Source organism: Phoenix dactylifera, chromosome 2 (genome assembly GCF_051530095.1).
Source record: "Phoenix dactylifera cultivar Ajwa chromosome 2, Ajwa_hap1_PhDact_Kaust_v1.1, whole genome shotgun sequence".
NCBI classification, from domain to species: Eukaryota; Viridiplantae; Streptophyta; class Magnoliopsida; order Arecales; family Arecaceae; genus Phoenix; species Phoenix dactylifera.
In genome coordinates, this window is record NC_143191.1 from 31571230 (window position 1) to 31588524 (window position 17295).

The 17295-nt window shown below is 36.9% G+C and overlaps 1 protein-coding gene and 1 pseudogene across 2 annotated transcripts; one reads left to right on the forward strand and one right to left on the reverse strand.

Moving 5' to 3' along the window:
- Positions 1–533: 533 nt before the first annotated feature.
- LOC103711494 (UDP-N-acetylmuramoyl-L-alanyl-D-glutamate-2, 6-diaminopimelate ligase) lies at positions 534–9156 on the reverse strand. The gene is made up of 5 exons (XM_008797649.6): positions 8999–9156; positions 6506–6558; positions 2545–2718; positions 1077–1157; positions 534–992 (listed from the first exon to the last, which is right to left on the reverse strand). Exons 1-5 carry the CDS (start codon positions 9077–9079, stop codon positions 821–823), a joined length of 561 nt encoding a protein of 186 aa, XP_008795871.1. The 5' UTR covers positions 9080–9156; the 3' UTR covers positions 534–820.
- Positions 9157–11067: 1911 nt separating this feature from the next.
- Positions 11068–16602, forward strand: LOC103711493 (PTI1-like tyrosine-protein kinase At3g15890; annotated as a pseudogene). Its single transcript, XR_015975286.2, has 4 exons — positions 11068–11254; positions 11380–11530; positions 15360–15622; positions 15731–16602. The product of XR_015975286.2 is annotated as a PTI1-like tyrosine-protein kinase At3g15890 (transcript).
- Positions 16603–17295: the final 693 nt, after the last annotated feature.

A 17295-nucleotide genomic window follows, 5' to 3' on the forward strand; every position in this document is an offset into this window, starting at 1 on the left:
TACAAAAAAATATTCCTCCTCACAAAACCACCCTACTAGCTTCATATCTAATTATAAGAAAATTACAGAAAACATCTTTCCTTAATATTTACAAAACGACCCCGCTTGTTACAGGGAATCTATATGAATCCTGTTCGAGCTTACTATTGATGCAAAAAAAGTATTTTTTTTAATTAGAAAAACTTCATACAAATATGGCGTTTTTATATACTTCCGGGCACACAAATAAAGATTAAATAAATTGGTACACGTAAAGAGTAGAACCATCTTTTGACACCCATCATCAGTGAAATCATAACCCACAATCATATTTCGTTAATTCAAGGTAAAGTTAAAAAAAGGTGCTTTATTTTATCTATTATTGGTTTTCCTGGGACGTTGTGGGAATAACAAGGGCATGGTTTGCCAAAAACTGATGATGCAGTGTTAAATTCAAAAAGGCCTTTCAAAAAAAAAAATTGCCCTTAAGAAGGCTCGCAGACCCTTTGCAATTAGATCAACCTATCCTTCTTCCAACAAAGCTAACCTCATCATTTCAAAGGCTCAGCAACTAAATACCCTTGTTTAGAATTCAAGATTTCAAGGTGTTCATAATTAACCAGACAAGAGATGCTACAATGCTAACTCTCAAACATCCTGTAGCAATCAAGTTTTAGATACATTTGTCAAAACATATATAGAACAAAATCTTCGAACACCAATAGAATCATCAATAAATTCCAAAAACCCATAGCACGTGAACTATATAGTGATGGCGCTTGCAATTAGAATTTTTCGGGGATTTCCAAGAGGGAGCCATGGCGCAAGAGAGAAGACACATTCAACTCTTGCTAAATAAGCTGCCTTGCGATGAAAGGAGGCGCAATGCCTGATTTGCATTTTTCAGAACAGAGGTTGATCTGGGGACCCGCATCTTTCTCCTCTTCAGAAACTCCATGGAATTCTGCAAGCATCGGGCAGGAGGGATCTCTTTTAAAATAACTGTTTCAGGCCTGTCAAAAAATAGCAATTGGTTAACAGAAGACTATCACAAATTATGCATACTTTTCTAGAATAATAGGACACGGAATGAGTACCCAGAGGACTTCTGCTTTTTCTTTCTTGTGGTAGGTTGATGATCTATGATCTCTTCCTCGGAGTCCGATGAGAAGGTTTGCCTACATATAATGGGTCAGTTTTACTTCTATTCTTTGCATATTATGAGCAGGGTATCCAACATATTGGCAGCAAATTATTTTTGTGCATATAATTTGATAATATAATCTGAAAAAATTTGAACTTAAAAAAGAATAGCATGCTACGAGAATTAAGTGCTCGGATATATACATGTATCAGTTATCTGTTCAACATCTTGATATAACACAATATAGTTTGAGTGATGAGACCCTTACCAGGAACTAATTTCTTAATGGGAAGCCATACTAACAGGCTAATGGCCTCTTTACAACAAGAAAGGAGCTAATCCATGCATTCTTTAAAAAAAAAGAAGAAAAGAAAAAAAATCCAAAGATCTTTTAGCCTTGAGATTTTTAACCAGATGCATCTCACTTTGATGCAATTGGATATTTTAAGGGCAGAGGCCACAAAAGAGAGGAGATTATGTGCTTACCATGGAAAGTCCAAAAGGATGATAGTTTCATGAAGTGACTAATGTGATAAAAGGAAAGCTTCATTCACTAATAGATTAAATGGAAAAAGAAAATAAATAAAATGATAACCTATACTTGGTATGTATACTTGGTATGCTACTACTAGAGCCGAGCACTACAGAACTCAACAAACATGCCTTGACAGAGATGTCTATAATGTGGAGCAACTTGGCTCATCTTCTCAAGTTTTATACAGTATTCCATGGCATTGAAACTCATATTATTATTCATAACTGTTTTATTTTTTTATAATGTAATAGGTTTTGTTCATCAAGCCCCCCAAGAGGAAGGGCCACGTAGAAACAAAAACAGCACAACCACTAAGATGGTGATACTGGTTAAAATACAGAAAAGCCACTGAATTGGAGAAAAAAGATCATGGAGTTGCCACCCTCTAAACAAGGAACTAGCCTTTGCAGTCTTAAACTGATATTGCACCAGCTTGCATCAACACAAAAGCTACAACCGCCGAAGATCCCTATGATTCTCTTCACACCTCCCACCACGTTACACAATATTACCATCTTTTTAAATTCCAAGACCATGTAATTTACTGAGATGCCCCATCAGAAGTCACCAAGGTGTACACAACTCCAGAACTAATAACTCAGACATTGCAGGCAGAGATGATTGATAGGTTCATCATCTAAAAAGTAAAATGAACATGTTTAATCACCATAATGTGCTGCCTGCCCTCACATGACTGGTGATCAGAAGTTTGAACTTTGAAGATGCAGATTTGCAGGGTAATTGTGCCATACCTAAGGTTGACTTAACCAATTCAAATCCTAATGAAACAAAAGTTGAACCAATAGCAACCATCTAAAGCTTAAAATGTCAAACAAGCCAACAAGCTCAAACAGAGCCATTGATCAAAGAAATAAAGGGAACATACTTCTCACGCGCTGCAAGAGCTTCAACGATATTGCTTGGAAGCATTCCTGGGATATAGGGTGCCTCCTGCTGTTGTTCCATCTCTTTAATTTCTACAGTGTGCTCCTTGCTTGATTTTGGTTGTGCTTTTCTTTGTGCCCACTGCCTCCTCCGCTCTTTGCCTTCCTGAGCCACCCTACAAGAACAAGCCCATCCATGTAAAACAATACAACCAACCACTGACATAAGTGCTGGTCTCAAGAAAAGCACCACTGCCAGCTTTAGGACGAGAATTTCAAAATTAAAAGTAGCATCAGAGTTATATATTCAAAAGTGTCCATCGGCTCTTGAGGATATATAGCTGCCAATAGCAAAGTTGAAATATTACAGTTTTCCAGACTCCTTATAAGTCACATATAAGGTACTGCAATACTCCTCAAGGTATATATAAATATGCTGCAATTAGCATAAAAATGAATTTACCTATATGGAAAGCTAATTGAATATTTGTAGCAACATGTCCAAGTCAGACAGATATGCTTTCTATGTCAAATATTATTTTTATGATTAGCTTAGAAAGTCTTCTGTGTTAAATATTATCGTGATTAGCTTAGAAAGTTGGGTCAAAGATCTAGCTCCATTAAGATTTAGGGCATATTTGGCATTGGTTAAAAAGTGCATTAATGACATTTAAAGCACAGAACTCCCAAAAAACAAGTGTTTGGTAATATTATATGAAAAGTACTACAAGAAGAAAAGTATAAAAATGTGCTTCTAGGAGAATCTAGAAAACCTAGCTTCTGGCTTCTCCTTCTCTTTTTATAAAGCAGAAAACCAAACACACTCTTAAATTAGATAGCTTACAAAACAAGCCTTCCAATAGCTCAAAAATCATGCACATCATAGTTCAATCAAAGAACTTCAGGCCTTTTCTGTGAAGGACTGTTTAGCTAAATGTTGCCGCAAAACTGTGGGCATATACACTTCTGCCATGCAGCGGCTAGTCTGACCATGACCTGAGCTTTAATTCTCTAGGCCTTTTTTTTTAAAATATATTCTTCTACTTGGAAAGGTTGTTATAAGCTAGTGGATTTTTTTAGTCTTGTTCTCTTTCTTTTTTTTTTTTTTTTATTGTCATGTGAATCCTAAACAGATCAATTGGACAGCATGATTCCTAAAAGTATTAAAAATGAAACTTTCTATAAATATTGATGTGCTTCTATTTTTTGACTCAAACAATTGAATAGATATTTAGGTTTGAGTGCTCTCTTGAGTGTGCTTCTTGGTGGTTTGACTTCATTATGGATACAATATGAATCCATAATGCCCTTGACTGAACCCCAAGTTTCCCTTCTTATGGTTTGACACCAGAAAAGCCTCACGTGAAGACCTGTGACTGTAGTTTGTGCACAGGAAGCCCTAGAGAAGGCCAATGCAACTCCAGTCCAATTATCCTAGCTTTAGATTGCTCTTCCTTGCATAAAACTTCAAAAGCCATGAAATTAAGTTTGCTTTTTTCTTCATAGCATCTGCCTTTCTTTTATTGCTCAGCAGCTTTCGCCAATCCCTCCCCGTAATTCTTACCCTTATTTTGTCTGGGTTTTGCTTTCCCATAGGTCACTTTCTTCGGTTATTTGTTTTTGCACTTACCAATCTATCATGCAGAGTCTAAAAATCCATGCTGTATGTGAACCCCATGATTTTGCTAGCACTACCTTCCCCCTTGATGCCTAAGAAACTTATATAAAACTAGTCTTCAAATATTTCCTATGCAAAATATTACAACAAATTACAGGACCCAAAAGATATTCTGGATTTGAGGAGAACATCAAACATCCTTACATTCATCATCTGTTATTTTTAGACTATCTGAACTGTGGTGCACTGACATCCTTATTAGCAGTAACAAACTTTATATAATAAAAGGTATTAAGAAAATGTATATGGATAATTTACTTGATGGAAGATGGAATCTGGAAGCCATGAGAGCAATTTTGCAATAACTCAAGTGACGAGCAGTTTGTGTGGTTGGAGAGCAGTTTGAGTGAGATAGGCCCTGTTTGGGGGAGCTGTTGGCAGTAGAGCTGTTAAAAGTAGAGCTGTTGGAAGTAGAGCTGTCTGAAGTAGAGCTGTTATAAAAAGCTGTTTGCTGTTTGGTAACTACATTCGTAAAGTGCTGTTGTACTTTGTTTTGTGTTTGGTAAACAAACTGAGAAAGTACTTTTGTATGACAAAATTACCATAAAGGACATTGCATAGTATTATACAACAGAACATAATAAAACATAACATAAATTAATACATAAATATACGATATAGTATAATATTATTGTAATATAAAATAATATTATGTTAATATAGCATAATAGTAATATAATTATTAGAGTAAATTCATATTTGGTAATATAACATAATATTAAATTATTTAACATAACATATTAATGTATTATGATATAATATAATATATATTATATTTATAGTATAATACAATAATAAAAGTATAAAATATTATAATTATTAGTATAAATTAATTTCTCATAATATAACATAATATTAAATTATTTAAAATAACATATTAATGTATTATAATGTAATGTAATATAACACAATATTTATAGTATAATACAATAATAAAGGTATAAAATATTATAACTATTATTATAAATTAATTTTTCATAATATAACATAATATTAAATTATTTAAAATAACATATTAATGTATTATAATGTAATGTAATATAATATAATATTCATAGTATAATACAATAATAAAGTTATAAAATATTATAATTATTAGTATAAATTAATTTTTCATAATATAACATAATATTAAATTATTTAACATAACATATTAATGTATTATGATATAATATAATATGATATTATATTTATAGTATAATACAAAAATAAAGGTATAAAATATTATAATTATTAGTATAAATTAATTTTTCATAATATAACATAATATTAAATTATTTAACATACACATATTAATGTATTATGATATAATATAATATGATATTATATTTATAGTATAACACAAAAATAAAGGTATAAAATATTATAATTATTAGTATAAAATAATTTTCCATAATTTTCCATAAAATAATTTTTCGCGGTCCAGGGGCTCTTCTTCGTGGTCCACGCTCGAGGAGGACCTCAGCGTGGGCCGCAAGGTTGATGATAAAAAAAAAAAAACAATAGATTGATTTTGGAAGGTATGGAAAAGGATTAAAAAATTTTTCTTCTAAAATGTGGTTCAAGAGATGCATGCAAAAATTGAAAAGAAAAATACCTTTTCTTATGGAAGGGAGTTTGACGGCTAGGGTTCTTGGCTCCAGCAGATTTTTAGGTTTATAAAGGGACAAACTATGTAATTATGTTATTTTAATATGGGCATTTTTGTCAAAAATACAGCTTTCCGAAAAAGCTGAAACAGCTTCCTCTCAAAAGCTCCAAATTGGAGCTTCCTCCCAAAAGCTGTTTTCAGCTTCCCGCAAAAGCTGAAACAGCTTTTTGAAAAATTTACCAAACACAGTTTTTCATCTAAAAGTACTTTTGGAGGGCCAGAAAGTGCTTTCTGGCCCTCCAAAAGCTCCCCCAAACAGGGCCATAGTCATACACAGGGGAAATAGAAGATCAATAAGCAAATACAACATGTTTACTATCATGCAGCCTCATTCTTCATTTAGTAGAAACTGAGGGATCTATTCCTAAGGAAAATATACAACTAGAAAGAAAAAAGTTTTTGCAGCAATGATATTAAAAGTTGGATTTCCCAACTAAAAAAGAGCTGTAGTGGAAACTAAACATCGCACTGTAAGTAATAAACATAAAAGGCAGTTCAAAAAATTTGAAGCAATATATGACGCAGATTCATATGTGGCATATCTCATGAAAATCAACAATGCAGAACTAGCACGAATAAACAAATTTTGGCGAAGAAAAAGTAAAGACATTAAATTACAGATGGAAAAAGATACCTCATAATATTCTCTCTGCGGACTGTTTGAATTTCTTCATCTTGCTTAATACCCTGGAAAGCATCAACAATTAGCATGGATTCTATCAGTATCATGTTGCATTAAAGAAATCAATAAGAAAGAACAAGGACAGAATATTAGAATGTGTATATAGAAGAGTTGCATGAGTAATGAAACCAAATTCCCATGAAAGCATGTGAAAAGGTCCCAGAGCATCCATTTGTAGCTTACTAAAATGACACAGAATATCATTTTGCTGATAATCAGTTAACTTTTGTACCCTTAGAAGAAAGAAAGTTACAGATAGCCTATTTAACCAACAGCTGGTAGCTCAGCTGGTTGGTCCTTATCTCTCCCCCGTATGCATAGCCTATTTGTAATCTATATTTCTGCATGACTACTACATAGTCCAAAGTGAAGTTCTTTCTTTCAATATTTTTAAGGAGTTTCTTTTATGATTAACAATTCAGAGAGCACATCTCTAGATCCTAATAATACGAAGGAATCATGAACTTAAAGATCAAACTAAAACCAGAGGCACGAATATAACCTTTATAGGCATAAATTGAAGATTCTACTTATATCTACCTTGGAGAAAAATCAGCTCACATGACATATATAAGCCATGCATTGTGTCATCAACTTGGCTAAAGTGCACAGACTATTGCAGCAAGCAATAATGCCGCTTACAACTGCTCATGTTTGTCCATATTGGTTAGCAAACTCCAACAAGAAAAACTAATTTTCAGGAACTCTGATAATATATGGAACTGGAGTATCAAAATTGCGATGTAATTTTGTGGAAACCCAAGTAATGAGATTTCTAAACTATAAAGATATTGAAAAAAGTAAGATGATAAATTATCATTTTTATGATATTTACTTCAAAAAAGATTGCGCAAAGACTTTCAATACAACAAGGAAAAAAAAATAATTCAAAATATAGTAGTCATACATGCCTCATGCTTGCACAGGGAAAGATAACTATATCAATGTTAGATTCAGAAATCTTGTAACTAAACTAGCTCATTATCTATTTCGATTTGTTTTTAGCAGCAAGACTTCATTGTCCTTGTGTTCCACTTCTGCTTCTTGCCAAAATGAACATCTAGTCATCCTAGACTGAAATATTATGCGCATCACATCCTTCTTCCTAACCCCTCATTCCCACATGACACCCTACTTAAGCCCAACCAGCCTTGAAAACATGCCACACAGGTCCAAAGTAACTAAATAATGTGAGAACTGTAGGTCTACAATTACCAAATTGCAGCAAAATAAACAAATAGTTTGATTACGTAGGTATTAATGTAAATATAGCCTAGGCATAAACATCACTAAGACAAACAAATTTTAGCAAATATGTTATACACTTTTACTGGGACAAATCAAAACAAGTAAATCCACCAAAGATGGTTTTTATGGCCTTCAATGATCAAAACTTTAAGTAAAGCCATACCAAGGATCTCCATATGTTTGGAGGTTTTTACCAGTCCATAGGTATGTCCATGTGTCAGTGGAACCTCTCGCCGCTTGAAGAATGAATGACCACTGTAGTAGGCCTAGACATCCTCACTATGGTAGTCATACTAGTGTGATACCAACAATCTCAAAATATGCGGAAAATGTTTGATATTTTTGAGAAAAATGTAAACTTTGGGATTGATATGGACTCCAAGTCCAGCTGAAACTAAAACAAAAACAGCATGCTTTTGTCTTTTAGCCAGTTGAGTGGGCCAAAACTACCAAAATCCAATGAGAAATGAGCCACTAGTGCCTCTCAACCTTAGATTTGCAAGATTACACTGGAATCTTGAAAGATTGCACTTCAATCCATCAAACTATTTAACTATTCCCGATACACCATAAAGACTGATGCAGACAAGTGTTTTGGTGTCCAGCAAAAAGCATGATCACTCACTGATTAACAGAACAAAGAATATATATCTTCAGTAAACAAATTCACCAACTTTCTCCACATACATACATAACCATAAAACCATACCCATCAAGCCTCGTCCAAACTATTTTCGATCGTACATCTCCATCCTCTCTGACGCGTCATTCACCAATCGTTCCTATTAAGGGCCATTCTCTAGGGTTGTCACAAGCTTCTCCTTCACACAAATTCCACCCACTTTGTTCCCAAACAAATCCTCAGAAAAGTTCAAAAGCTTGGACAAGGAATACGATTCTACAGCGAAACATATAACATATAATTCAAGGAGACTCTAACTGCAATTATCGATTTTAAAAAATAAAACCCTGTGCTATACTAGAAAAAACCCATCGATACAAGTAATAAGAATTTCTTAAAGAAGCCTTTCGCTTCCACGCGATCGAAAACTAAACCTCCAAAAGAATCTACTAAATAAACCCAAGTTATTATGACTGCATTATAGGGGGAAGGAAAAAACCTTCCGGCAGTGCTTAAGGTGAGAAAGGGATAGGCAAAAAGAGGGGAAATAATAGCTTGGGATGATAAGAACCGACCTCCTCCGCCGTGATCTCCTCCGGCGCGTCGGAATCGCTGCCGGCTTCCATCTTCTCCCTCTTCTCTCTCGCAGAACGCATCAGAACAGACGTGCGCCCCGAGCCGTCCCACTGGGGGTTTATCCCCCACGAGTGGGGGAATCCGCCGACCTTCGCTCCCCAGGCTGTGTTGTTTAAACCGTTCGATTAGGGATCTACGGTTTGGATTGCTAATCAAGAAAGCCTGGGTAGAGGAAAAAAAATTAGGGCCCTGGTCCAAAGATAACCAAACACAAAACAAGGAGCCCAATTCCTCCGCCAGAGAGCATGTTGGGCTACATTGGAGGCCCGTGTCCCATCACTAAATGGCCCACCAAATCAGATAGAGATCCACCTGGGCTCTAGCCAGTTGGCCACCTTGCAACTTTGCAAAAGAAGTTGGAAAAATTTTGAGTGCTGCTACTGATCTCCTGCTGATGATCGCGACAGGACGGCGACGGATGCGAGAATTTGAAAATGATCAAACACCAAAGACATTATTGGCATCATCGAAACAAAACAAAAAAACCGGAGCCCTCGTTTTCGATTAGAGGTGGAATATGGTTGATGGTGGTGGTAGAAAAGATGCAAGGTTTCTAATTAGATGTTTTGACTCTAAATTAGTAGCAATGGCTTGCGGCCGCATCTCTATTTTTAAAGCTGAGTTGAGGACTGCTTAAGAAAACATCAGCTATGCAAGACTCATCTTGAGAGCCAAGTTTATTCATTTGGAAGATGATTTTACTATAGTGATCGGATAGATTCATAGTTAACCTAATGCGGATTGTGAAAGCGAGAGAGAGAGATAGATAAACTAGACAAAGCCAATGACTCCGTTCTGTCTCCATTAGCTAAGAAAGCTTGCATAGAAAGGGGAAGGAAGAGATCTTCTTGCTTCAATCTCACTTTATATATGCTAACCTATCCTATTTTCCTCTCGTCTAGGTGCTAAAACTGATGACTCAAAGCCTATCGTATTAGTCTTGGAGTCAGCGCCTAATTCATTTGTCGTCCTATTTCTACGCCACTCATGTTTATACGGCGCTCTAATAGTATTTTGTGGATCAACTAGGACAATGTTTTTGTTTGTGATGTTTTATTTTTTGATTTTTTTTTCTGAACGGACTCATTCTCATTGCTAAGTGCGCATGTACGATTAATTCGCCTTACGAGCCAAAAAAATAAAAAATAAAAAATAAAACAAAACAAAGAAACAGCTGTGATTATTCTCACCTATCATAGTAGAGCCTCCCTTTGTCAACGAGGAACGCAAACACGTGCCCCGCCCCCAGCGCAGCATCGCCCCCTCGGAGAAAGGGGCGCAATTTTAAAATCACGCTGCCCTTGTTGTTTCCTGGTCCCAGAACTGCGTGGAAGTCGAGTAGTCAATCCTTAATTCATTAAGTGCGTTGACTATAAAATGCAAGACTTGAAAGCACACATGATTCTAATGCATATAGATCCAGCAACAATCTTGGATTCTTACAAAATCAATAATTAAATATTCTTTTTCCTTACAAAATCTACTATGACAGTATGACACAGTGCTTGAGGAACGGATGCATGGAGGCAAGCTCGATGTTCTTCCCTTTGCTCGTTCTTGCAACCGTTTGGGACAAAATAATTGCGAGGCGGCACCTTAAAAAGATGTTGGGGAGCGGCGCAGGTACCTAACCTGACCGAAATCGAATCTAGAAGTAGATCCGCAGCTCACTAAGGGTCCGACATTGGGAATGGGATGCAAGGCGCTCGGCCAATCCCAACTTACTTCCGGACCAGCTGCTCTCACCAAACGATGTGACGTCGCCCCCAATGAACAAGTATCCGTTACTGCTGCTGCCGATGCACCAATCACATCGAGCCAGGTAGCATGCTCTCGTATCTCCTAAAGTTCTCTCGCGAGCGACCAGACCCACAGACCGTCCCCGTTTGGTTTTGAAATGGAAAGGGAGCCGTCGCCGTAAAGGATTCTGCTTGACTCCCTCTCTCTCTCTCTCTCTAAAAAATAATATCTCCTCTCTTTCTAAATCTGTCTTCTCTCATCTCTATGCCATGTTCATGGCCGAAATGGCGGACAAGGTGGAGATTCCGTTGAAGTCCACTCTGTCGTTCTCTTGCTAGCGAGATAAGAAGGATCGGAGAAGAGAAGGAACTGAGAGGAATTTGGGTTGGAGGATTTCTTGGTGGGCGGAGGATGACGTTCCGCTCCTTTTTTTGCTGCGGAAAGGCTTCGAATGGGTATGTCTCTGGTTTTATTTTTTGGGGGAGGGGGAAGGGGGAAAGGAAGAGAGGGAATGGTTAAAGATTGAACTTTTGGGGTTATAGATTGGCTGATGACATAAAGGCGGCTTTTTTTATGTCAGGAGGGAGAAGGGGAAGAAGGGGTCAGCAACGTGGAGGATTTTTTCTCTCAAGGAACTGCAGTCAGCGACAAACAACTTTAATTACGACAACAAGCTGGGGGAAGGGGGCTTTGGCAGCGTCTACTGGGGCCAGCTCTGGGATGGATCTCAGGTGCCATGACATCTTGGATCTCTCGATCTCTTTTGAATTTTGATAGATTAGATTTTGGATCATACGTTTTTTTTATTCTTACTTTTCTCTTTTCCTCGTCCGGATGGATACTCAATTTGTAGGGCAAGATAATTGGTAATCGAACTGAACATCAGAAAAAACTAAAAATTTTAATCTTCTGATAGAGAAAGAGAAAGATGGTATTATCAGTATTGTTCGAAAATATTGGAATTGAAAAGATGACATAAAAGCAGCCCATTAGGTTTGAAAATGTTTCCATTGTTTGAATTTAGGGAAACTCTTTTCGCCCTTGGACTTGATATACTTCTGTTGATGAGTTGAGCTACCTCAGGAATCTTGTCTGTGCTGATGGCTGACAAGAAAATGCAATCTTGAAGCTTCATAAATCAGAAAATATCGTGGAAGTAATCAACAGCTATGAAATGCATGCGATCAAGACAAACTAAAGATATGTTTCATATTTTTTTTTATTTTTGAAAAATGGTTAATATAATTTTACAAGCTAACAAAACCAGAAAAGTGTTATAGAGTAAGTGTTGAGGACAGTACCAAAAAAGTTCCTAGTGCATTCTATTGGCACACATCTTGGATTGAAAAATTATTGATTGAAAATATGGTATGCTGAGCTTGAAAAACTGGTTCCTGTTTTTTCCCTGGGAACAATAGTACAGTCTGTCCAAATTCTCATTATCACTCACTCTTCATCATTCACTCAAATACTTCTATAAGAAAATGCTATATATTTTATGGTCTTATCCTTGATTCCAATTTATATGGGGATGGCTCAGGTAAATTCTAATGGTGTTGGTTCAATGCCACTTCATACTGTAGCAACTTGAGGACATCTTTATTATTGTATGATAGGCTTTTCCACCTATCACTATATTTTGAAGTTGTTCTTGAAATATTATGCTTTGCTTTACATCATTTAATGTGAGAAACATGTGCACATAAATTAATTTTGTTTTAATAATTACTATTGCTGTAAACAAGGTTCGCCGTACCGGTACCGAACCCTGTACCGGTGCCGCACTAGTATAGGCATACCAAGTGTCGGTACAGTACGGTATGCGGTATGCCAGGCGTATCGACATTGGCGTACCGATACCGATACCTATCGGTACGGATACGGTACACCCGGTACCGACCGGTACCGACACTTCCATTTTTTTTTAAACTATCTCTCCTTTTGAACTAAACACTTAAGTGAGCTATATGTATTAAAGATGGGAATAGTTGTAGCAGTTGCAAGAGCAGAGATGCATGGAGTGATCGTCCAGGCCAAGGAGTTTGTCTTGTATTGGTAGACTAGACATTGCAAAAGACTCCACATCTGATCTTGCACAGCAGCATGTTGTCAAGGCACATGCCAAGCATGTGATTTCACTACTGCAGCCATGCATACCTGGATGCAATAGCCCTTTGCATTATATATGGTATAGATGTACGGGTCAAATGATTGTCAATATAATTTAATACAGAAACTGACTGTTGATAATAAGAACTTATTTGTAGACGGATGGCATGGCCTAAATTCAATGGACTACAAGGACAAGAGATGTCATTACTGATGTACTAATATTAACTATCGGCAAATTCCATGTCCAAAAAGTAGTGGAGGGGCCTAAGAGCCTTCGTGGTAAGTTCTCAAAATTGCTTTTTCACTAGCGAATGCCAAATAATACTCGTCATACAAGATAGAACATGTGTAAGAGAGGTTAGAAGGAGGTTGAATATAAGGGCTCCCCATTATGATTGCTTGGTACAAGCATGTCTTTAGGTTCATATACCCTGGTAGAATTTCAGAGCTGGTGTAAGCAAAAGCAGGCGCTGATGAAGACAGAGAGCACTAAGCAAAAGAAAATAGAGTTTTAAGTGGAAGTTTGATACCAAGATCGGTGCAAGTGCAGGGTCTATCTAGTAGAAATGGAAGCAGGGGTGAGAACAACTGAAACACGAGTCAAGCCAAGCCTAACTTTAGTACAACTTGTTTTCTATTCGAGCTGAGCTCGAGTTAGCTGATAGAACAGTTCTTCTATTGACACGTAGGATCAAAATTTCAAGTTTAACTCCTTATCTGACCCCAAGTTGATTTTAAATTATCAACTATATGAGGAATACATATTAAGTATTCCATAATTCAGATCCACATGTCAGAATTTCAGCATGTCCCTCACCTGGACTTTGATTGATGTGATTTTGATGAACTGGAAAGATCTTTTGATGCTGAATTGGATGAACTTGACAAAACTTTCTTTTGGATGTTGTCTTAATAGTCAGCCTGTGTTGAGGACCAAGAAAAGTGCTGCAAAATTTTTATTTGGAAATGCTTACAGATTATGTTTTTGACATCTAGTGCTAGCATTGGATGGATTTCATGTGGTTTGTTCACTTGGATCCCTCTGTGTACCTAAAGTCCATTATTTTGGCACCTTTTTGTTCTTATGAAACTTTTTAGCTTTCAATTTCTCCATACTGGGAAACATGACATGGACGGAGTCCTTGCTCTGCATTATCTCCTTGAAGAAATGCATATCTACATCAAGTTGGTGTAGAGGCTAGCGATGAATCACGGCAACCAAATACTGTTCAACTTAAAAACTGGAGCGAAGGTCTAAATATGAAGCCACAGTCCATCATTTGGGCTTTCTAATGCCTGACCAAACAATTTTAGGAGTCTATGATATTGTGCACCTATTTCCATGAAATAGTGATCTTATGGTTTAGGAGAGGAGCAATATAAAATGGGTTCTGTTGGAGAGAACTATTATCCACAGTCAATGCCACCTACTATTAAGAATTGTAAACAACTTGTGTTATGTTTGTTAGTTGGTATTTTTGTAACTTTTCATATCTGGAGACTAGAGATATTGATGAAGTGTAGAATGACAACAACATTAGAGTGTATAAGCTGAGAGATGGAATAATGATGCTTAGAGGTAGGAGTCAAAGACTCAAGGCCGTTATTCAATGAAGAAATGACAAATCAAAAGCCACATGAGAAACATTCAAAACACATGACTAGTTGGTCTCCAGATGTTCACATAGGTAATGGGAACTCATGGAAAGATGACAGAATCTGGAGGAGCAGAATGGGAAGATGACAAATCTAACAATAAAAGATAAAAGAAATGTTAGATTATCAGCTGTGGAAGTCAGAACTCAGAAGTGGACATGAATGAGCATAAGCTGTAAGGCACTTACATGTTGAGAGTTGGACTAAAGCACAGATTACCCATTTATGCTTTAAACCAACCTGAAAAACGACGTTGAGCGAATCATCATTTGACGGAAAGTGAGTGAAAAAATGTTCGGGGAAAGACATGAAGATAATTTGTATGCAAATGTACGAGCTGATAAGATAGTACAAATTCCAACGCAAAATAGAGCTGAATTAATTACATGTTGCTAACACTTTTAGACATACTATAATTCAAGATATTTTTTTCTATGTAATTATGTTTAATAGAAATTATGTTTGGGTGAGAACATTAGTCAACCAAATTCCAAATCATGATGGTGCATGGCCTATTCTCAAAATCAGTTTAAAAGTGAACGCACAAGCATTTTTCATGTGGGTTAAACATTGAACCCAAATTTCTTATACCAAGCATGATAGTTCACTTATGAGCTTTCAGCTCCTATTACAATATTATTCATTGTAATCTTTTTTAATTTAATTTCCACAAATGCTAATATGTGATGCCATAATACTTTTGTAATACGTTTGTAATTTGGTTTCCACTGGTGCTGCTGTTAAACACCATGATATGCCATTTAAGGTGCCAATGTGTCACATGTCATGTAGATTGCTGTTAAAAGGTTAAGAGTTTGGAGCAACAGAGCTGAGATGGAATTTGCTGTTGAGGTTGAGATATTGGCAAGAGTGAGGCATAAAAATCTGCTGAGTTTACGTGGTTACTGTGCTGAAGGGCAGGAACGTCTCATAGTCTATGACTATATGCCCAATTTAAGTTTGCTCTCACATCTTCATGGGCAGCATTCAGCAGAATGCCTTCTTGACTGGGGTAGGCGAATGAGTATTGCCATAGAATCAGCTGAGGGGATTGCGTAAGTCCATGAATCTTGATTCTTGACAAGCATTCTTTTATAGCATTGTATATATCTAACATCTGGGATATAATGTCATCATGCATTTGACTGTTTCTGATTCCACAGCTATCTTCACCACCATGCAACACCACATATCATCCACAGAGATATCAAAGCAAGTAACGTCCTATTAGATTCAGATTTCCATGCACGGGTTGCTGATTTTGGATTTGCAAAGCTCATTCCAGATGGTGCAACTCATGTTACCACAAGGGTGAAGGGCACTCTTGGCTATCTTGCACCTGAATATGCGATGCTAGGGAAAGCCTCGGAGAGCTGCGACGTCTACAGCTTGGGAATACTTCTATTAGAGCTTGCCAGCGGAAAGAAGCCCATAGAGAAGTTGAGCCCCACGGTGAAGCGAACCATTACAGATTGGGCACTTCCACTGGCTCGAGAGGGGAGATTAAAAGAAGTGGCAGATCCGAAACTCAATGGGAACTTTGTCGAGGCAGAGTTAAGGAGGGTGGTTCTTGTTGCACTTGTTTGTGCTCAAAATATGCCTGAGAAAAGACCAACAATGCTTGAGGTGGTGGACTTTCTCAAAGGAGAGTCCAAGGAGAAGCTATTGAGCCTGGAAAATGATGAATTATTCAGGCCACATCTCGCTGGGAATTATCAAGGATTGTCTGGTCCGGAAGACAGTTCTGATTGCATTTCGGAGAAGGATTCAAAAGGCTGATATCATATAGGAAGCAGATTCTATAACTGAGACAGTGGCATGTGACAGGTTTTCTTTTTTATGGCTTCTGTCAATCATTAATGTCCAGCTTGAAAGAGGGATGTTTGATCAGGTTTTCTTTTTTTCTTTTTTTTTGGTGGCTTTTGGTTGTTTTGGTTGAAAGTTACTGCAAAAATTGTGATATTATTGTGGGATTTGGTTTGTATAAACATTTTGTGGGCACAGTATGGAGGTGAATGGTTTCTGCTTGGGTTTACTCTTGTAATTTTCTATTAAACAGTATCCAAAGATGCATAGGTGAGTGGATTTGTGGCTGTGTCCTACACCTGAATTCTGTTCCTGCGGGGCAATTTGAAACATGGACTTGCTAAGTTCTCTGTAATAAGAGCAGATTCAGACTTCCTGGTATGGTTGATAGGCTGCTTGAGATGTCAGGGTTAGTTGTTCCCGCCTTTTATATCATACTCCTGAATTTAAATAAATTTGGAAGATAACTTGTCTTCCCTTTTTGGTTCAAGATTGATTGATTGATTTATTGATTTATTTTGAGGGCCAGATAGAAGCCGAGTATCAGTATGAGAGACTTAATAGTCTGGCTAGTTGTAGAATGGTATGTTACTTAGTGTAGATCAAATATACTGATCCAGAATCTAAAACAATACTGAAAGAAAAACTTTTCCTACTTTCCGGACCAATACCGAAAGACTCATACAAATGAACCCTTGCTATAACTTGCTACCGCTGTTTATAGGACAAGAATTCTAATATAAGATAACATGTTGAAGTATTAGAGCCGTATGTCACTGTCCCAGGAGATGAAGTGGTTGACCATATCACACCCCGGCGCTTGATCTCGTAAAACTTCTTCCAAATAGGACATGACGGCAGCCTCTCTTTTTGGCGCACAGGTTTTTTACCTCGCTTGGTTTTATAATAGGAAGAGAGCCAT